Source organism: Xiphophorus maculatus, chromosome 22 (assembly GCF_002775205.1).
Source record: "Xiphophorus maculatus strain JP 163 A chromosome 22, X_maculatus-5.0-male, whole genome shotgun sequence".
Classification (NCBI taxonomy): domain Eukaryota; kingdom Metazoa; phylum Chordata; class Actinopteri; order Cyprinodontiformes; family Poeciliidae; genus Xiphophorus; species Xiphophorus maculatus.
Genome location: NC_036464.1, coordinates 20,084,381 through 20,104,527, shown reverse-complemented (window position 1 = coordinate 20,104,527; position 20,147 = coordinate 20,084,381). Strand labels below are relative to the sequence as shown.

Here is a 20,147-nt window from a genome sequence, read left to right as displayed (position 1 = left end):
TGCTCTTTCCACACCACACATCTCAGCGTAACACACCTACAACGTAAGTAAATAAATAAATACATAACTGCGGTTGGAGGTTGGTGGATGACATCATGAGAAGCGGATCAAATCGAGGCGCAGTATGTCTGTTAATCCTCAGAAACGTAGATATGAGTGTAGATATGAGTGTAGATGTAGATGTAGATGTAGAGTTAGGTGTAGATGTAGGTGTAGTTATATCAGGTGTTACTCTCCTAGTAAACTCTTGTGTGATTTGTTTTTCTGCAGGAAGGTACCGCAGCATCAGGCGGAGACAGCAGGCGCCATCATGGCCTTCTTCCTGTCCCTCGGCTTGGCGCTGGGCGCTGCAGTCTCCTTTGGTATCCGGGTCGTGATCTAAGCCCTGAGTTTGTATTGTACATAAGACCGCTTCACCCTCATAACCTCCACCCGACACGAGCCCATCTGGGGCGGAGGAGCAGAAACCAGGGAGGACTAAGAACCCTCGGTCCTTCACGTGTTTAGCAGGAACTCACCCTGCCAAAAGCTAAAATGTGTTCATTTAATGTTTTTATTTTTTACTCCAGATTCAGGAATTTTGTTTACTTTAAACCAAATATGTTAGATGGTACAGACAAGTGTTTAAGCAGCAGTTGTCATGCAACTCATAAGAACTGCAATAATGCAATAATGCTTTTATAAAACTTTATTGTCCTTCTTGATCAGTTTTCAGATGTGACAAAAACCTCGTTAGATGCGTTCAGACGACATCTGATCACAGCTGCGTACGCAGCGGTGAGAGATGCGGCTCCTCAATGCGCCACTATTTATAACCAGGCGGTATGATTTATAAGCTGTGATCATGAATACAATGTTAGTTATAACAGATGTAAAAAGTACCACTCAGTGCTGCACTGCAGGCTCATGTGAAAAAACCAAATACACAAAGAGAGACAGGAACACAGTGGATTGTGAGGGGACGCTCCCTTCTAACAAACCACAATAACAGAAACAGTGTAAAGATGAATTTTATCCTGAAGATTGTTTTCTCCATCAGCAATGATCTGAATCCAGTGTTAGCTTTAGGTCAGATGACATTTTGACTTGAATGGAAAGTATTTCTGTTCAGATTTTAACCCCACATTTCATGTTATTTTTGTTTTGTGTTACACCGAGCATGTGTTTTTGAAAATACAAATGACTGCAAAATAACATGCAGCTTAGATTAAGTGATTAAGTCAGGAAGAGTGCCATTTTTTATGTTTCTTTTAAAATTAGGTTTTTATACAAGCAATAGTTTATAACGTCTTCCAAGCTCTCACTTCAGAACTACAGTATATGTGTGTATTTTTGTTTGTTTACATTTATTAGTATTCTTTTGTAAGTCTGCCTTAGATGTCCAGTATGGACCAGATATAGACCACCAGGTTGTACACATTGTAACCAGCCAATGCTTTAAAAGCAGTATTAAATAAAAACAGTATTTAATGGAAGAATACATCTTTTTTAAAAAAACATTGACTCCTCCTGGTGGTCATTTGTGGAACTTCGTATCACTTTGCATAATAAATCTGAGCTTCACTTTGTGGACTGAATTCCTGACAACTTTTCAATTATGTGATAGATCTGTTGAACATTAAACTCCAGCAAATAACCCACAACTTCCCTTTAAAGCTAGCTCAATATCTTGCATTTAAGATCAAATGTAAACAATCCTGTAAACTAGGAAAATAATGAATTTCATTTCGTTGGAAGAAACAAATCTCCGTTTTATGCTGAGATTTACTATAAGCAATAATGTGTTCGTAGCATTTATCTTTCGCCGCTTGTTTCATACTTGGTCATTTATTCCTATAACTATGGCAACAGGTGATCATGGTCTATCTGTGGCTTTAAATTTTTATATCATTACTCTTTAGCTTCTTTACCACTTCCTTGCACTTAGCGCCATCATGTGGTCAAATTAAACCATTGCAAGAACGTTTCAAAACGAGTTTTGTCTTCAAATTATGCAAGTGCTTCAGAAAACATTTGGTAAAGTGATTAATAAATCTTTTAATTGATTTCATAAGAATTGAGATTGCAAAAACACGCTGATTATTCCTATGAAATCTGGGTTTGTAATATCTACAATCTGAGAAGCATCTGTTCAAATGTTTGATTTATCTCCCTGTTGCCATAAATTTTCAAAAATACTTTTAAGACTTAAAGGGATTCCAGAAAAAATAAGAGGAGCCAAGAGGACTGTGTGTATGATTTATTCTTAAAATGAACATTTTAAACAAAAATAAATTACCAGAGATCTCTTTAAAAGTCAGGCTAATGTCTCCGGCCCAGCAAACGGTCCAGTCTGGATACAAATATCCACAACATGCAGCCGTCCAGTCCGTCCTGGTGACCATGAGCAGCTAATGGAAACCTACAGCAGGAGCTTCTCCTTTACCAGACCAGACTGGAAGAAAACAGCCATGGAAAACTGATCATCTATAAAAATGTGTACATTGTTTATTTAAATAATCAACATACATGCCTGATTTAATATACGAGCGCAGAAAAAGAGAAACTGTACATTACGAGACTGCTGATCGAGGTGAGGATGGAATCGGTGTAAAAGACACAGCTGTTGGTGTGAAAGGCTAAAAGAAACGGAAAACATGGTAGAGTTCCTCAGGGAGGTTCGCGTTGTGCATTAAAATCCATTTCATTCTACTTCTGGGAGGTTCCAGCCCCGGCCGAGAAACATCCGGCAAGAGATTCAAGTTCAGCTCATTTTTTTTTTTAAAAAGGAGCAATTCAAAAAAATTCAAAACGATGAAAAACTAACTTCACAAAACATCAAATCAAACCGTGAATGAGACCGACCGTCCGAGCTGGACCTCCCGCAGCTTCTGAGGCTGCAACCAGTGTGTGTTGGTGCAGCTTTAATGGAAGGCATGGATGAGAAAAACAACAACAACACTGCTTAAAAATGAACCTCTCGTCTATAGCTGGGCTCTAAAAGCTCTTTACAGCATGCACAGAGCTCAATACTGGCACATCTGCTATGAGGCTGCTTCAAAGCACACTTTGCTATCTAAAAACAATCAAAAAACAACAGACCCCCTTAAAGAAACAACAGTAGGGAAACACTTGGTGCTACCTGCAGCTCTTCAGTTATCTATAAGAAGTATTAAAGGGACACAGGGAAAGGTGAAGGCAGCCTGACTCCAGAGAGTTTGATCATTAAAAACGTCACCTCCTAGTGTTTGGAAAGAAATACAGCTTTGCTTTATTTCCGTAGCTTGTGTTTTTCGTTTCGACAGAATTCAAGGAATCGACCCGTTATTGGTTTTCTGAGCGGATGAGTCAGCAGAGCTGAGAAGATGTCAGGGAAACAGAAAAGAAAAGGCGCACTTTGAAGGGCGGTGCATCCATCGATAGCAGCTGCCCACAGCTGTGTCAGTTTCCTTCATCTTGAACTGAGTGCAGTCCGACTCCAGCGAATAACAACAACAACAACAAAAAAAAAACGTAGCACGGCAGATGACGCTCTGCTCGCTCCGTTGATTGTGCAGCATGTTGAGTGAGGCACTAAGGGGCGATGAAGAGCAGGTCACACTGCAAGGCTACAAAACAGAGAGACGGGGCGCCGACAAAAACAAAACGTAGAAAGAGGGTCAGCTTTGGTGTTGAACTAGTCCCACAGGTCTAGCAGTGGACAGACGGCGGTGGGAGGAACAGGACGATGACGACGATGATGGGGGAGACGGAGAGGGAAAGCAGTCAGTCAGTCTTTAACCTGGTGGGCTGGGAGCCCTGTTCTGTCAAACTGGCTCTGATGGAGTTGAAGACCGTCTGTCGGACATTGTCCTCCATGTAATTTTCAACAAGTGGCTTCAAAACCTAAAGGAGAGGGGGAAAAAAAAAAAACAATCAGCATTTCTTCACGTTGAAAGGGAAACTGAGGAAGAACAGAAAGCAGACTCCAACATGCTCCAAAGATGCTCAAACAAAAAACACTTTTCTACTTTAATCTAAATAAGATTATAAACAGTTTGCCTTTTTAAGATCCACAGACGGCTGCAGCTCTGCAGGTTTCCGCACTGAGCAAAGTAAAGTTCAAGAATCCAACACAAAAAGGACTGAAAGATGATTAAAGGAGACGGCAGCAAACAGAGGACATTTCTACGTGAGAGGCAAAGTTAAGAGTCTGAGTCCAGCAGCTGGCCAGCAGCTAGTTGGTCTTCTTGTAGTTGTTGTTGAGAGGAACCAGAGCTTTGAGTCCAAGCGTGGCTCCTGATGGGAGGGAAGGGAGCAGAGAGAGGGGCCACGCCAGGTGGCTCCTGACGGGCTCCAAGAGTTTGGAAATCACCTGGAAGGAAAAGCAAGGAGGAACAGCGGAGTTAAACGAGGAGGACTGGCGTGAAGATGGATGGCGGGAGGGAGGGACGTGGGACGAGACTGGAGTGGGGAAAAAGAAAAAGGGATATCGCTTAGGATTCAAACACATAAATAAAAAAGAAAGAGAAGAAGGAAAGGAAATCAGGTGGGATGCTTTGAAAGGTGGACAGGCGGAAGATCGAGAAACGGGAGCCGATACGTCTCACCTTTCTGACTGTCCTCTGAAAAGCAGGGGAGGCAAGAAGAGACAAACAGGAAGGAAGGAGAAGCAACAGGAGACATGAGGGACAGAAAACAGAGCTGCTTCTCCTGGCTAACAGCGGGGTTCAGGGAGAGAAGAAAAACTACAACATGAGCTCTAGACACCACGGCCCTGCATTAAAATATTAACATTGAGTAACATCACCGACCCAGATTGGCACTAATAAAACTGATATTGAGTCTGAACACATTTAGCCAAATGAAGTATCTGCATCAGTTCACCTGTCAGTTTATGTGGTCAGAGAAACGCTCTGGGTTTGTTTACACCTGCATTTCGCTCAGTGATTAATTAACCCAGGATAAACGTTAGCGTCCAGTCTAACACTCAGAGCTTCCTCTGCAGTTTTCCACTTAGTGGAAGCGGAATCATGTTAAACAATGAGAGCATGACCACACACAGATGGACACTCTCCACAAGTAGATACTAAGATAGTACTGAAGGTAAATGCTGCAATCATGCTCATAACTAAGGCCAAAGGTCTTTAAAAATGCGATTCCTGTATTTAGTCTTCAAATTATGCAATTGCTTCAGAAAACATTTGGTAAAGTTATTAATAATCCTTTTAATTCATTTCATAAGAATTGAGATTGAAAAAACACGCTGATTATTCCTATGAAATCTGGGTTTGTAATATCTACAATCTGAAAAGCATCTGTACAAATGTTTGATTTAGACCTGCGCTGCCAAAGATTGACAATGTAAGACTTGAGGAACATTGCTCAGGTCCATGCGGTATATGTTTCTTAGACGACAAAATACCTCCAAATAAGAACAAAATACTTTACATGATGTAAAATACTTTCAAGCAAAAGACATAAAATGGAGAGACTAGAGAAAGGCCAAGAATTACACAAAAATCACCTGACATTTATCCTGATGAAACTTACTTGATAATTAAGCGCCTAACCTGGATTTTGCATCATCTGGGTTTTTGAGGCAGGTATCACTGTACAAAATCAGATTGTTTATTTCTTAATTTTTCCAGAATATCTCTTATCTACTGACCTACATGAATTTCTTGTAAACAAAGTTACGCTTCCATATCCCACAGACATCCATTCATACTCAACAACATGAAAGAAAACACACACACTCCGTCCAGCTTTCACTCTGATCGCTCACCTGTTCCCAGAGCGCTTCGGCCAACTGGTCTATCAATATTCCCGCCTCCCGAAATTCTCCCGAATACTTCACGTACGCCCAGATGCAGAGGAGCAGCAGCGCCACGCCCAGGACCATGTTGGCCAGCGCCGCGAAGACGCTCAGGCCGATGAAGCCGGTCACCCCCGACAACACGTAGGTGAAAAACATGACCACGAAGAGCGTGGCGGGCGTGCGGGCTGCATAGAAGATGTTTTTGCCCTCGTTGTGCTTGGAGAAGTTGGTGTAGGCCTCCTTCAGCTCCGACTCCAGGCGGTCCTGGTAGCGCTGGCAGAACTCCTCGCCGCCCATTTTCTTTATGGAGCGGAAAAACGTGACAGAGTCTTTGGAGAAAGCTTCGTGGCAGCTCTCCAGGTCGGCCGGGGCCATGTAGGGCCGGTCCCCTCCGCAAACCTGTTCGGGACGGGAACAAAGAAACAGCAAAAGAAAAATGACCAGAGTTTTTATTCCTGACCAAGTTCATGACCGCGCAAATCATCTTAAACCATTTTCTGCAACATGACACTGTTTATGCTCAGTATAAAGGCTCCCATCAATAAGTACAGTAGTGAACTTTTGTGTAACTTCCTGTCATCTTCTCCTTTCCTCCATTTCACATTAGTAGGTTGTATAATAATAATAATAATTTCATTATTATTATACATCTGTAGTGTTAGGAGCTTATTTTGTTGAGACACACAGATAGTCACAAATGAGCCTATTTTGTGTTACAAGAAAAATGATGTTAATCACCCAGAGATCAAAAGGATTAAAATCTATTTGATGTTTACATGACCAGTGGATGAGAGTCTCTAATCTTTATCTGGTTCCTCAGTTTAGCGAGCTACAGCACTTCTCCTTTTGTGTTTATCTGAAACTTGTTCAAAACTTCTTATGTTTTCAGCTTTTGCTGTCTCAGGTGCCCTGACTTCGCAGCTCGGTTTAGATTGGAAATAATGAAAGGGGTGATATTTATATGAATTCTGGCAAATTTTTATTGCAACCAGTATCAGCACCAGAGTGTGTCTGTGTATTGCTGCTGCAGAAGCTCTGAGGTACAGAGCGAGAGAAGCAGACTGCTCCAACACTAAATGATTCTGATTCAATAAATTATTTTTTTTTCTCCAGGCCTGGAAAATGTCAGACTGATGAAATAACTTCAATTTCCAAATCATACTGGAGCAGTGCTCAGATTTTTTAAAAGCCAATTTATTGTTATCCATTCATTTTTCAAATCATCCGTCACCAGCCACTAGGGGGAGCTGCAGCATCCACTTGACTAGAAGTTCAGAGCAGCAGCAGCAGAGCAACATGGACAAAATAAAGCCAAGCATTTTGTCTTCAGGCATTTCCTTAAATCCCATAAGTTACTTCATAAATAGATGTAGTCCCACTTTGGATATTTTTGGTTGTGATTATATAAAAATAAATAAAACAAAAACGATGTCCCATGTTCCCAGTTTAAGCAAAAACAATTTTACTGCTTTATGCGTGGCGTTAAATTCCTCAATAACACAGTGGCATTTCCTGCTGCTTCCATTCCTGTGGAAACGTCTTAAAATGAAAAACACTTAAAAGCTTATTATTATCAAACATCCTATGAAAACTTCAATGACTTTTCTCAGTTTGACCTTTAAATCACAACCAAGCAGCAAACACTACAAGCCTTGAGGCTTTGTCACTTCTGCAGCCACACCTGAATGTGTGAACGGCTGGTTTAACATTAAACAGTCTGATAATAAATGCTCTGTGCTCCTTTTCTCATAATATTGGATCATTTTTGGCTTTGGGGAGTTTTTATTTTTAATCATAATGTACGCACCTTCTCCATGCTCTTGCTGTATAAGTCTTTGGCTCCAGCCACAGCAGTCAGATTATTGGCCTCTGCTGTAGCCTGACCACAAATAAAACAGTTAGAAAAGACATTTAAAATTCATTAACAGACCAAGAAAAATGTAAAGGTTTTACAAATAGGACAATCATAAAATGTTCTACTTGTTAATTCATTCAGACCTGTGTTTTTAGAAGTATTTTCCAAACATCCACAGGTTTCTAGTCTCGCCCTTTATACTCAAACACTCTCTGAATGTTTGCACAATTTGTTGCTCTGCAGATGTTGAAAGTTGATTGTGCTCATCATTGTGAAATAACTTCATGAGCCCATTAACATGCCGTTAAATACAGGACAAAACAGCAACAGAAAACATCCAGCTTTAAGAGGCGAAAACATTAAAAACTAAGTACATTTATTTCAAAGCTTTCAACAGACTCCATTAATCGGTTTATTCTGTTTGAAGACGCGGCGACTGACCTGCAGCATGGACTTTGGATGAGGAAGCTCGTCACCTTGGTAAATCTTTATGTAGGCCTGCAGAAAACAAAAAAACAAAATCAAACATTATTTTAAAACTTTTAAATCTATGATCACACAAGATATTCAGATGCGCCAAGGAAACAAAGCAGAAAGTTTCAAACCGGACTTGCCATCCATAACGCGTGCGGTGGTGACAGACATATTTCTTAGAATCAATAAAATTTTATAATTTGTGTACTTATTAGTACAATTTGAGAGCAAAACCGATACTGAAGCTACTCAGAAATCGCCACAGCACCTTGAAGTACTCCACCAGATCCCTGCAGGTGATTTTGCATCCACCAATCTGCTTCTCCACCAGCTGATCTGGGGCCAGCAGCACGGGCATCAGCTCAGCCAGCTGCGTCTTGAAGTCGTCTTCGATGTCTGAGACGAACACACGCAAAACCGTTTCATCCAAGCATCACATGGATATTAACCTGCATTCTAAGTACAAGCTAGCGTCGTTTCAGTCCCACCTTTTAGCCTCCCATCAAACTTTGGGTTGGTGGCCACCTTGAGGCCTGGATGTGGCAGCAGGAAGCAGCTGATCTTGCTGAAGCAGGAGTCGATGTGCTTCCTGACGTTCTGCAGCTCCTCGTGTTGGCAGTTTTTAACCTGCAAGAGCAAATGGTCCGGTTTTGTGCACAGATTTGCTTAAATCTTTTAGAAAAAGGGATTGTGGAGAAATGTCTGGAGGCGAGTTTTCTTATTCAGATCAAATCCATGCGTCTCCATGCATTTTAGGAACAAGCAAAGATTTCCAACAAATCTCACCTGCAGTCTTTTTTGTAGAAAAGCCTGTCCTCCTTTCAGTCCATAAACGTATTCATACGGAGAACTCCAATCCCGAATCAAGAACATTAAGGACTTGAAAGAAAAAAGAAACACAGTTAGAAAAAAAACAACTTTGGAGTTCATAATGAACACACATAGATTTATGGGGGGTTTTTTTGTTGTTTTTTTCCCTCCCTATCAGATGTTGTACTCACAAAGAATTTTGATGAGAATTGTTTAAAGAGTAGAAATGAACAAGAATTAAAAAGTGGGCACCCTGCTATTCAGCAACTATAAACAAAGGTACATCTCAAGAGATAATATGAAATTAATGTATATTCTTGGAATCAAAAACCTTAAATCAGCATCTATACATCCTGTAAGCAACAGGAACAACGTAATGCTCTGAAATTCAACTAAATGTCGTTTTAAAAAGTAAGCTTTGTGCCCTTGAACAATCGTCTCGTTATTTGTCCTTTCCATGGGTCAAAAATAAAAACAACTTTTAGTGTTTCTGGCTGAGGAGAGTTTTTAACTCAAGAAATGTGACAAATTTAGCCCATATGTCTTAGATAGGACAGTATGTCTGTGGTGGCTTTGAACCAGTGATTCCAGCCACAACCTGTTACTTTGCACAAGTTGTTCCAGCCACCACATTCAAATGATCCAATTCATTTGATTGGATACTGCATGCTGTAAAGGACTTCAATGACCTTCTGCTGTACATAGATCCAGACAGTCATCTTAACTACGATCAAATAGCTGTGAGTGTAATCAATCTCATAGTTTCGGTTTTTGAATTGAAGGACTGAGCTGCGCCTGTATTATGGCCCATGGAATTGTTGAGATGAGATTTATTTCCCCACACACAAGAATAAAACCCACTACATCATGTTGGACATTAAAAATCTGCATACTGAAGCATAAGTCTGATTCTGGCTAGTGCCTAGCAGCAACACCAATAACACTTTGTTAATTAAAATAAAAATAGTAAGAGACTCATAAAAAATAAAAAAAAATCTTAGTAATGTTTATGCAGCGCAAAAACAAAATCTTGCACGCATTTTATATTATATTTTTAGCTGGTAAATATAATTAATAGGTATGTTTATGGTGATATTTAATTGGGTTTAATTAGTTTTAAATGCTTATATATTCTGGATTCAGACATCAAACAGTGAGCACCTGGAAAGGTTTCGATTCAGTTTCTTCCATTGCCAGTCGTCCGTATTCAGTGAAGAGCTTCATGAAAAAGAAAAGCAGAAAATAAGAATAAAAAGTCAAAATAACTACCGTAATTAGTTTTTGAAGAAAGAAGTAACACAAACCTGCAGATGCTGCAGATCGTCTTCCTGGATGTTATGGGACAGGTTGTACACCTGACGACAAGCAAATGGAGGAAAAATTAAAAAAAATTTAAATTACGGTACACGTTTATGTCTTTAGCAGAAACAAAACGTAAACATTATTACAAATGATATGTTTTCTGTTACCTGGACAGAGCTGGTCATGGTGCTGAGAGCGAACACAGTAGCAGAGTCCTTTATGGTGGACTGGCTGTCAAATGCTCCCTGAGTGTCAACGAGGAGTACAGCGACCTATAAAACACAAGTCAGTGTGGAAACATTCACTCTAAATAAGGAAGTTAAGACTTTCCAATTGCATCAGGGAATTAAGAAAAAAAAAAAAAAAAACGTACCTTGTTGCCATCAGGCTTATCCACCACAAACACATCACTCCACACCTGAATTCCTGTGGTCTCCCTCTCGCAGCCTCCCCTCCATTTGAACCCAATCAGGGGCTCATGGTCTCCTCCTATCCACGTGTCGCTGTGCTGCAAGACGGAGGAAAAAAGCGTGGAAGGGACAAAAAAGGAAATGCTTAAACGACCAAAGTTAAACAGAACTTGGCACAGAACACCTGCAGTACAGTTCGTGTTTTAGCACTCTCAAATGCTCTAATAAGTTGTGGGATAGTAGCATTTATCCCCCTGTGGCAAATCCTATAAAAGCTACAGGAAGCTTACTTTTTAAAAACATTCTAGAGACAGAGTCTTGAGATCTTAAAGGATTGCGTGAGCAGAAAATATCATCCTAATTAGCAGCAGGTGATGTCTCCATGTCTCTTAAGGCTTCTTTTGACAGTGCAACCCAAAATGTCACAAATGAAAACAAGCAGCAGTTGTTTAGAGTCTGTCATACAAGAGCATACGTTATTCCAAAAACAGTGGTTTAAACTTACCGTGGATGAGATTGGTGTCTGCAAAACGAACAACAAAAAAATTAGGGAAAAGATAGTTGTAATAAAAAATTATCTTCATCCACTTCTACACAAATGTCATATTTCAAGCATTGTTGCACTACAAAGCAAAAATGCGAAATAATTTGTCACAAAGGAACACCACTGCAGTCCCATCCAACAGAAGAAAAGAAAATCCTCATTCATAGCAACAATCATTGTGTCAAAGGAAACAGAACTTTAAACTTCCATTTAGAAACATAACTCAAAAGCATGACATTGTGCAAAGTTTCCCTTTTATACTTCAGAGGAAAAAAAAAAAAGAGTTCAGCATTTAAATAAGGCACATTCAAACTATGAGACATGGACTTTTCACCAGCAGGTCTCCACCATGGGGTCCAACACAAAGCCAGTGCTCTGCTGCGTTTCTTTCTTTTGCAGGAGTGTTAAAATGAAAAAGATGCAGCAGAAATGGAGCAGGGAGAAAGATAACCCAAGAAATTACCCAGGTTACTGAGAAGGCAGTAAAAAAAAAAAAAAGATGATTCACAGTGTTAAGTTCCACCAATACCTCGTTATTTTAGTTATTAATGGGATGTTTAACTTTTATAAGAATCGATTCTCAATTTAGTTAATCCCAACATATACTGTGCCAATGAAAAATTCACATACACTCATTACGAACTTATATTAATGTGTGGCTTTTAATGATGGATTTGGATTGTTCTTATTAACCTTTGCCACAATTTACATTCAAGCTTATTCCAAAACACACTTGTCTTGTTAAGAAAATAGTTCAGTCTTGAACCCAGTTGTGTGTTGCAACCAAAGTTGGGTAGTGACTAGCTACATTTACTCGAGTAACTTTCTTTTAAAAAAAAGTACTAAAAGTCTAAAATTAAAGACTTTCATGCAACAGTGAGTGTATGCGACCTTCTGCCTGGCATGGCATATGTGCCCTTGTAATTTTAAAAACCTAAACAAATGTTAAACCGTACCTGATTGTACATGTAGCGCAGCATGAAATCCAGCAGGAAGGACTTGCCCTTCCGAAAAGCTCCAGCCACAGACACGACCACCACGTTCAGGTCCTTCACATGGTCTTGCAGCAGGATCTTCTCGAGCGCAGCAGCGTCCAGCTCAAAGATGCACTTGCTCTCGCTGGCTCGGACGATCTGGACGGGCCCCGGCCTTTCCTCCGCAGCAGGCTAAAGGCGAGTTTCAAAAAGAGCTTTTACTGGCATCCAAACAGGCTCATGAAGATTTTCATCTTCTCTGTAAGAAAATGAAAACTAAGACAACTCTCCCTGCCGACCAGCTGTGCCATAAATACGCATTTATAATTCTAAATTCCTTTTTTTTTTTAATGATCATCTTTTTGTCTTCCAGATACAATTTTACCTTAAAAACATCTGTCTTTCATAGGAGGAAAAAAAAAATCTGAAAAACTTTAGGAGCTTAAAAGAAAAAAGCATGTTAAAATATTACCTCCCCAATCCCTTCATCTTGTGAAGGACTGATGCTGTCGGTCTGATAGGACTCTGGGGTAATGGTCTTGATGTTAAACCCGTCCAGCTGGTCTCTTGGCTGCGCTGGAGGAGGCCTCTGACTGCGGCGAATGATCGGGCCATCTTCCATGTCTTTAAACCCTTTAGAAAGCAAAAAGAGAAAGGTAAACATACAAACAAAAGTCACCTCGTGACAGGTCAATATTAGAATCAGAAGGTAAACCAGACCGAAACTAAGACATGCAACTTTTTTATAATTAAGATGTAACATTTGCTTGCGAGGAAAAACAATGAACTACATCAAACTGGAGAGAGGATGCTTTCTTCTTACTTTCTGCGCTCCACAGAACACTGTTTTTCACTCTGAACTTCTCATCTAGGTCAAACTGAAAATAGCCTTGTGGTGAAATACACAAAGGGCTGGAAAAAAAAAAAAAAAGGACACGAAGCAAGTATGTCAGCAGGACAGTATTTTTATATTTGCCGTCTGTCACATTGATTTTTCAGGGATAGCCGTCCAATTAAATATAAATCAGGTTGCACATCTCCTCTTGTGTGTCACAATATTTTAGCTTATATTGGTGGCAGTCGATCAGGCACTTAAATGTGCACAATTGAAAAGTTCCTCCTTCTTCCTCCTTCTTTAAGTTAAGACTTAAATCTGTCTTAACTTAAACAGATTTAAGTTAAGACTTAACTTAAAGTCTTAACTTAAGTTAAGTCTTAACAGATTTAAGTTAAGACTTAACTTAAATCTGTTGCCAATTTAAGTTAAGTCTCTTGAAAGCAAAACATTTCAACCTCGCTTCCTTCTTTTCAATAGGGAACTCTTTCAGATTAAAGGTTTGAATAAAACTTCCTGAACTCAGACAAAAATGTATCAGACAGGTTGAACCACAAATTTTAAACATTACTCATCTGAATATCTCAATCACTCAATCACTTATCCGTCCCAAGTTACCTGAGGAGTTAAGCATCTCAAATAATAACTCTCAGTTTATTTACAAGTCTAAGACACCCTTCCTCAAAGTCAAACTTGCTGACAAAGAAATAAAATCTTTAACTTTCAGTTTGATTGATTTTCACCGTTTTCTAATAGCAAAAATCATAAGATAATTAATTCCATACTAAAATATCCATAACTCTGGAAGCTGGTTAAGGGGCATATTAAAAAACATTAAGCAACACTCTCATACCAGGGAAACAAAAATAAATCTAACATTCAATAATCAACCTGGACTTGCTGCAAGGTTAAAGCACAAGTCGGTTACTGTAATCTGCTCTGCACACAAATGAGCCCTGAACACTTCCTCAGTTTGTGGCACTGCAGGTTCCCATCCAGCCCAGAGAAGCACTTAGCGAAATAAAGTGGAGCAGACTGGAGCCGTAGAGAGAAGTGGACTGACACAAAGACGGCATTCTGCAGGGACGGCAAGGAGACAACATTGCACTGCAACAGAGAACATGTGGAGGAGGAGAGAAAGTACACAAGGAAGCACAGCATGGTTCAAATATCCCAACTGGACCTTTATAATAAAGAGGTTAATGCAAGAATAAAAAAACCCAACAACAAAAAAAAATCTGCCATCATACTTTGATGCTTCTTAAGTAACCGAGATAATATCAGATCATTGGGTTGCACAATATTAGAAAATCTTGCAATGGGAATAATACTGCCATGAAGATATCAGATATGTGCCTTTTTTCTAGTTCTCATGTACGCCTATGACTCTGTGACCTCTAGCGTTTTGAGCAACGTCCTTCATGCCCGCTGTGAACATCTGCTAGTTTCAGACTGTAACTGGCAAAGTATTACATTAGCATGAAAAATGCAAGTTCATAACACTAGGAATACATTATCACCCAACAATTACTGCACTGCACTCTAAGAAATGTAAAAGTTGGAAGAAAAGGATTCCTGATTTTGATTCTGAACTGTTTTATGATTTTATAAGCAACAGACGTGTGAATGTCTTCTTTTAATATTACATTTAGCTTATGGTCTGACAGTCTGATGTCAAACCAACCAGTAAATAACCAAATCTATAGAGACTCTTTATGAAAATCTTTATGATTAAAGAAAATAGGGTAGGAAGGCAAAAGCAAAACAAGAAATTGCTATATTAATTGTAAATATTGTAGTAAATTTCAACTGTCCTTAACTGACATTTTATTCACAGCTCAGTTTCTTCCTTGCCATCATCATCATCATCATCATCATCACATCCCAACAACTCTCCTTGAGCTTTGGCATCTCAATCATTAAAGCTGCATCAGTTGTGGGCATGAAGACATTGAATGTCTAACCAAGAGGCAAACTAATACTGGACCCTGAACTATTACAGGCTGCAATAATGTTGCACCCAAACAGTCCTTTGTAATCACAGTATTGCACACTCTGAAACTGAGGAGATGATTGCAATCTGATATAATGTGTAGACATCATGTTGCAAACTTCATTGTCGTTTTTTTCCACGTTATCAAAGGTTTGTATGTAAATGCACTGGCACCACTACTGGTTTAGAATTATGCCAGGAAACTACAGAACTGCACCAGAATAAGTGATTATGTTCAAATAAAATTCTGTAAAGTATCTCTTGCCCAGAGCCATCTTTCTCCATCAAAGGAGGAAAGCTGTTAAAACCCAGCTTCTCAGTTGAACTCTTGTAAATTTGTATCTTTTCGGGAAACAGGTTTAAAATTTACTAGTTCAGAAACAAAATGTACAGTCATATCTAGTCTGAAGTGCTTGGCTCTCTTTTCTAGTGTTTATTTTTTTTTAAATATAATATATTCTATCCAGTTGGGAGAGTTATTGAAAGTATCCCTTCATGTTTAGTTTATCAATAGCTTGAAAGAGTCAAATTTGTTTTTAATGTAGAGCCGTTGATTAACATCTTACTAGTACAGTTTGTTGCAGGTTTTACCAGGACAAGTCCAAGCAGGGGCCGTCTTGGTTAACTCCCCAGTGGCTAGAAGGACTATTGCAGGGAATCAGTTACTTTACAACACACACTGTGTCCTATACCTGACCCAATAAATACATAGTCTCACAAATTTAGCAAAGGATGCCACTGGTTCATGGTGTGTTAACAGGAAAGCATCTCTATAACTATATTCCTTTCTGCAATTTTCATAAGCTTCCATCGTACACTCTGCATCTGTGCAGTCTAACCTACATTACTACACTGAATACAAAAATCAGCTTTCAACTCCCGTGACTCCTGCTCTACATCCGACACAGCCTTTGATGACACCAAGGTCCACTAACTATAGCAATGCTCTAAATCATTAATCTAGACTTAAAACAAGATGAAGTAATGACACTTATTGAGTAAGAACTGGGAAACAAAATTGCAAGCTACTAAAATTCTATTTAGAAATATTCTTGATTACTCTTATCTGAGTAATCAAAAAACTCAGGCCTAAAGCTTCAACTCGAACAGAAACAATGATGCTGAGAGTAAAAGCAATCTGATGCATCAAACACCGACACTTCAACATTTTTACATTTACAGTATCAAACCATCTGATCCTCGCTACAGGGAGGACAAACGTATGGTTGCTTCAGGCTGACCAACAAGGACAAAGTGCAGATTAAGATGGAGTCAGCCAGTATGAAATCAGACATAAAGGTCAATATGATAACGGATTCATACTCATAGTCTATGTTAGCCTCTGAAAATCACTCCAATAATTTCACCAAATTCCACTTCTCTCCAAAAGATCATAATTTTCACATTGAAAAACATATGCTTAAAAATGTTCAAATTCATTTTGTTTCATTATTTTGAGTAAATGTCACCTCGAGGTTTTAAAAAGGCAGCTATGAACTAACATCCAGTTACAAGTGAGATTAGTTATGATATAATTGAAAAATATTTTTATTTCATTACTTCAATTCGAAATGGGCATTTTATTATAAAGAGGCATTCCTCTTTATAATGCCTCTTATATAGAGGCATTATAAGCAGCGTGTGTTCATTAACAACAAGCTGTGTTGTTAATGAACACAGTGTGATCATTAACAAGAGTTTGTTCATTTAGATGCTTATGGGTTGCAGCTGATACAGTGGCTGCATTGTTGTGCACACAATCATGGTCAAGACTGCTTGCTTGGTTTCCCCAGTCAAGCTACAGAAATTGTTCAAACTGTGTTGCATCCAAACATATTAATGCAAAGTTCAGTGGAAGGACAACATGTTAGAAAAAGATGCAGCAGAATTAGCCATGGCTTTGAGAGGACTGCAAGGCAAAGCCAATAGTTTGGTCCTAAAGCTCCATATCTGTGGTGGGACAATTGTAATGACTGAAAAGGAAGTAGTCTCATGAAAATGACTAATTACATGTTTACAAGAAATCATCCAGTCCTAGTTGATATTTTCATCCTAATATTTAACAGTCAAATTATATATTTTCCCAGTATTGTAGAGCTGTAATGCTAAGAAGAATATGAGGGACACCAGATCCAACAATGCAGACATTTGTTACGTTACCTCCTCAGCTGACTGACCTACGCTGACCACTTTCATGCCACCTGAATCTGATGCAGTGAGTCATACAAAATGAAAACCGAACAAGTACAACTGAGTGTACTTACACGCACATACTTTTTAGTAAATCAACATTTCTGTTTAAAAATCCTTTTTTAATTGCTGCCAAGTAATTTGAGATTTTCTGATAAAAATTTTGGGTTTTCATGATCAAAAGCAAAAGTATAGCACTTGAAATTTATAACTGTGTGCAACGAATCTATTCAACATAAATGCTTTGTTTTCTTTACCTTCAATTACTGAAATAAATTTACTTCTCAGCAATATTCTACTTTATTGAGCAGGATCCGTACATAAAATCCCCGCAGTTAAAATTCAATCGGATCAGATTCTACCAATTGAGTTCATATACCACATGGTCAAATTCAGAAATACAAAGTCTGAGACAGTGGTGACCAAACCCTTAGAGCAAAAATCCTACATCTGCTAGAGCTTTCCCTTCGTTCAGCAAACCTGAATCGAATGATTACTTATTACCAGGCCTCTGGAGAGCGTGACGCATGCTGAGGAAGTAAGTCAGCAGTCTGTCTGCGATACATTGGAGCAGCGAAACGTCTCAAACCTACAGGACTCTGGGCTCTGTCACTGGAGTTTGACACAACTGGTAAGAGACGACCAGCAAACTGCATCATCTCAAGCAACTATGGGGGTACAGTGAAAAAGCAAATGGCTAAAAAAAGAAAAGAAAAAATATATATTTTTCTTAGTTTCCCTAAAATGAAATCTTTACAACTGTTAATCCTAAACTTTAAAGTCCAAAGATAATAATGGTATCACATGTAGCAGAAGAAAATGGCACAAGACTGACACTACAGGAAGTAAATAAAACATATCAAGGTTGATATCCTGACCGGTTAAACAAAAGTTAAATAAAACCACATGGTTAAGTGTATAACTGCTACATATTATGAAAACATCTGAATCAAAAAACTGAAATTTTTTTGAAAGTATGCAGTCAAGTTCTCCAGAGTCCCACTAAGGACTTGATTACTAGATTCAGGTGTGCAGCTGCCCTTGTATTGTGGAGTTGAAGACCCATGTAGACCAACACAGTTCTACCCCACCCCCACTTGTTGCGACACACTTATGGTCATCCAAATAAAACAAGCCCTCACTTCCAATAAAGCCAAATTAATTTGCTTGGACATATTTCTAGCTCGAATAAAAAAAAAACTAAAGAAACAAGAAACTAAAACAATGCCACCCATCAGTCTTGTTAAGGTAACTCTGGGATAAAACTACAGTTAGCAAACTACAAGGACGTCTGTTCTTATGCAGCAAACTACAAGGAGGAGGATCAGCACAATACTATTACATTTTGTGTTTATTCTAGTTATTAGTCCATGTACTAAAAGCTACAAGAATTTTTAATTTATTCAGTCAGAAAATAAAATAAACACATCATGCCTGGCGTGATTTCAGATTTTTTTTATCTAATATTTTGATGCTCAATTTCTGTGTAGAGCTATATTCGGCCATACATTTATAAATGTATAAATGTTTATAAACATTTATACATTTGTTAAACCGAAACTATATTCGGTTTGGCCGAATATACATATATATACATAATAAAAACAAGTAAAATACAATGTATTCAGTTGAAACAGTTAATAGAAAATACAGGCGTATTCACGTTTTTTAATCTCTCGTTTGAATTACAGATGTGTCATAGACTGAGAAAAGAAAATGAACCAGATTGACTGGACTGATGAGTGGATCCGTCCTCTGGAGTGTCAGACTGAGTTGTACTTTTCCATACTTTTTAAGATGAAAATATGAGATTTTATTGTAAATATGACTGCACCACATAAATATGAAACAAACACTGCCAGTTATACTTTGACTGTTTACCAGACTGATATTATTTTCATGATAACAAGGGAGCTAGTGACTGCATGCCACTGTTTGGGCTCCTTCACAGTTAAGGGGATAAACTTGCTGGCAAACTCTCCAGCCCGCTTATAGTGCATTTAAAAATATCCGAGTAAGTACTGGGATAAGATTAGCGTATACAGAGTGTATACCCTGCGGAATGTCAATGGTTTTTAGGCATTTTTGAGCGACCTAAAGGAAAACAGGCTAACTTAAAGATAAAAACAGCAGGAAACCGGCTGTTATCAGGGAGCCTCCAGGTGAAAGTTAATGCTAGGATAAATAAGGCGACAGGTGTCGGGGTTGAGTTTTGTATCCGGGTCAGTATCTGATTCAAACAACACATGCTCAGCCAAAACACGGCTAGACCGAATATGCCGAACCAGAGCTTATTTGCACCCGCCTGTCGCTCCTGCTTGGGTTTCAGAGGGAGAGAGGACGTGTTCTGGCCGGGGTGTTGAACCCAGATTGGCTCAACACCGCGGGTCTCCAACTGAAAGCAGAAACGTCTGACTAACGGAAAAGCGAGAGGAACAAAGACCACCTTAATAAAACGCCTTCTCTTACAACCCCGCTCAAACGTAGCACCTCTATCTTCTTTCTCGAAACTGTCGACTAAATAATTCAGCGGGAGTTTACCTTCGTCTTCGAGTCGGCTTTTGGAGTTGTAACCGAAGTGATTTCTGTTCCTCGGCCCGCTCGCCTTCGCCATCTTGGACAACTGAATTCTGACGTGGCTGACGTCAAACATTTTTAATTCTTCTCGCGCTGCGTGCTGGAAAAGGCTCCGCCCCCAGGCTGCAGCAGTTGTAAAGCTGCACTGTTTTTTTTGTTATCTGCTCGTTTTCTATCCTTAAACTGGTTGGTTATTCATGTTTTATAACTTATTTGAAAAATAAATAAATAAATACAAATATTGCGCAGATGTTAAATTTGATTTCCTTGGCCCTGGTGAAGAGCTATGTACATCTACAAGAGTACACCAGCCTCGAAACAAATGTGCTATTGCTGCTGTAAATACGGTGTTAAAGCAAAACCACAAAATGTGCTAGGAAAGAGCTCCACTGATGATTTACAAA

General features: G+C 39.1%; 2 protein-coding genes across 9 annotated transcripts in view; one reads left to right on the top strand and one right to left on the bottom strand.

Moving 5' to 3' along the window:
* LOC102234367 (equilibrative nucleoside transporter 1) overlaps positions 1–1,577 on the top strand; it is a 41,651-nt gene extending 40,074 nt beyond the window's left edge. For all 5 annotated transcript variants that reach the window (XM_023327672.1, XM_023327671.1, XM_023327673.1 and 2 more), the window contains exon 13: positions 271–1,577. In XM_023327672.1, the coding sequence (XP_023183440.1) occupies positions 271–382 (112 nt within the window). In that variant the 3' untranslated portion in view covers positions 383–1,577. The remainder of the gene's footprint in view (positions 1–270) is intronic.
* A 647-nt stretch (positions 1,578–2,224) lies between these two features.
* Positions 2,225–19,785, bottom strand: LOC102234623 (atlastin-2-like). Of its 4 annotated transcripts, XM_023327521.1 has the most exons (16): positions 19,708–19,785; positions 12,621–12,781; positions 12,131–12,340; positions 11,136–11,153; positions 10,594–10,728; positions 10,388–10,492; positions 10,223–10,273; positions 10,080–10,136; positions 8,895–8,987; positions 8,597–8,735; positions 8,377–8,504; positions 8,076–8,132; positions 7,587–7,658; positions 5,747–6,178; positions 4,569–4,583; positions 4,021–4,333 (listed from the first exon to the last, which is right to left on the bottom strand). In XM_023327521.1, the coding sequence occupies exons 1-16, from the start codon at positions 19,778–19,780 to the stop codon at positions 4,196–4,198; spliced, it is 1,884 nt and encodes a 627-aa protein (XP_023183289.1). In that variant the 5' UTR covers positions 19,781–19,785; the 3' UTR covers positions 4,021–4,195. The 4 variants fall into 4 exon arrangements, with proteins under 4 accessions (XP_023183290.1, XP_023183291.1, XP_023183289.1 ...); XM_023327522.1 differs by lacking the exons at positions 4,021–4,333; positions 4,569–4,583 and adding an exon at positions 2,225–3,864; XM_014470682.2 differs by lacking the exon at positions 11,136–11,153.
* Between the last annotated feature and the right edge of the window lie 362 nt (positions 19,786–20,147).

What these genes read in the sequence shown, in the direction of transcription:
- LOC102234623 (XM_023327521.1), bottom strand. Translation starts at nt 19,780, where the DNA reads ATGGCGAAGGCGAGCGGGCCGAGGAACAGAAATCACTTCGGTTACAAC. An exon ending in AAGATGAAGGGATTGGGGAG is followed by an intron (nt 12,341 to 12,620) that starts GTAATATTTTAA and finishes ACTCGCCTTTAG; the next exon opens with CCTGCTGCGGAGGAAAGGCC. An exon ending in ATCTGGTGGAGTACTTCAAG is followed by an intron (nt 8,133 to 8,376) that starts GTGCTGTGGCGA and finishes TGTTTTCTGCAG; the next exon opens with GCCTACATAAAGATTTACCA.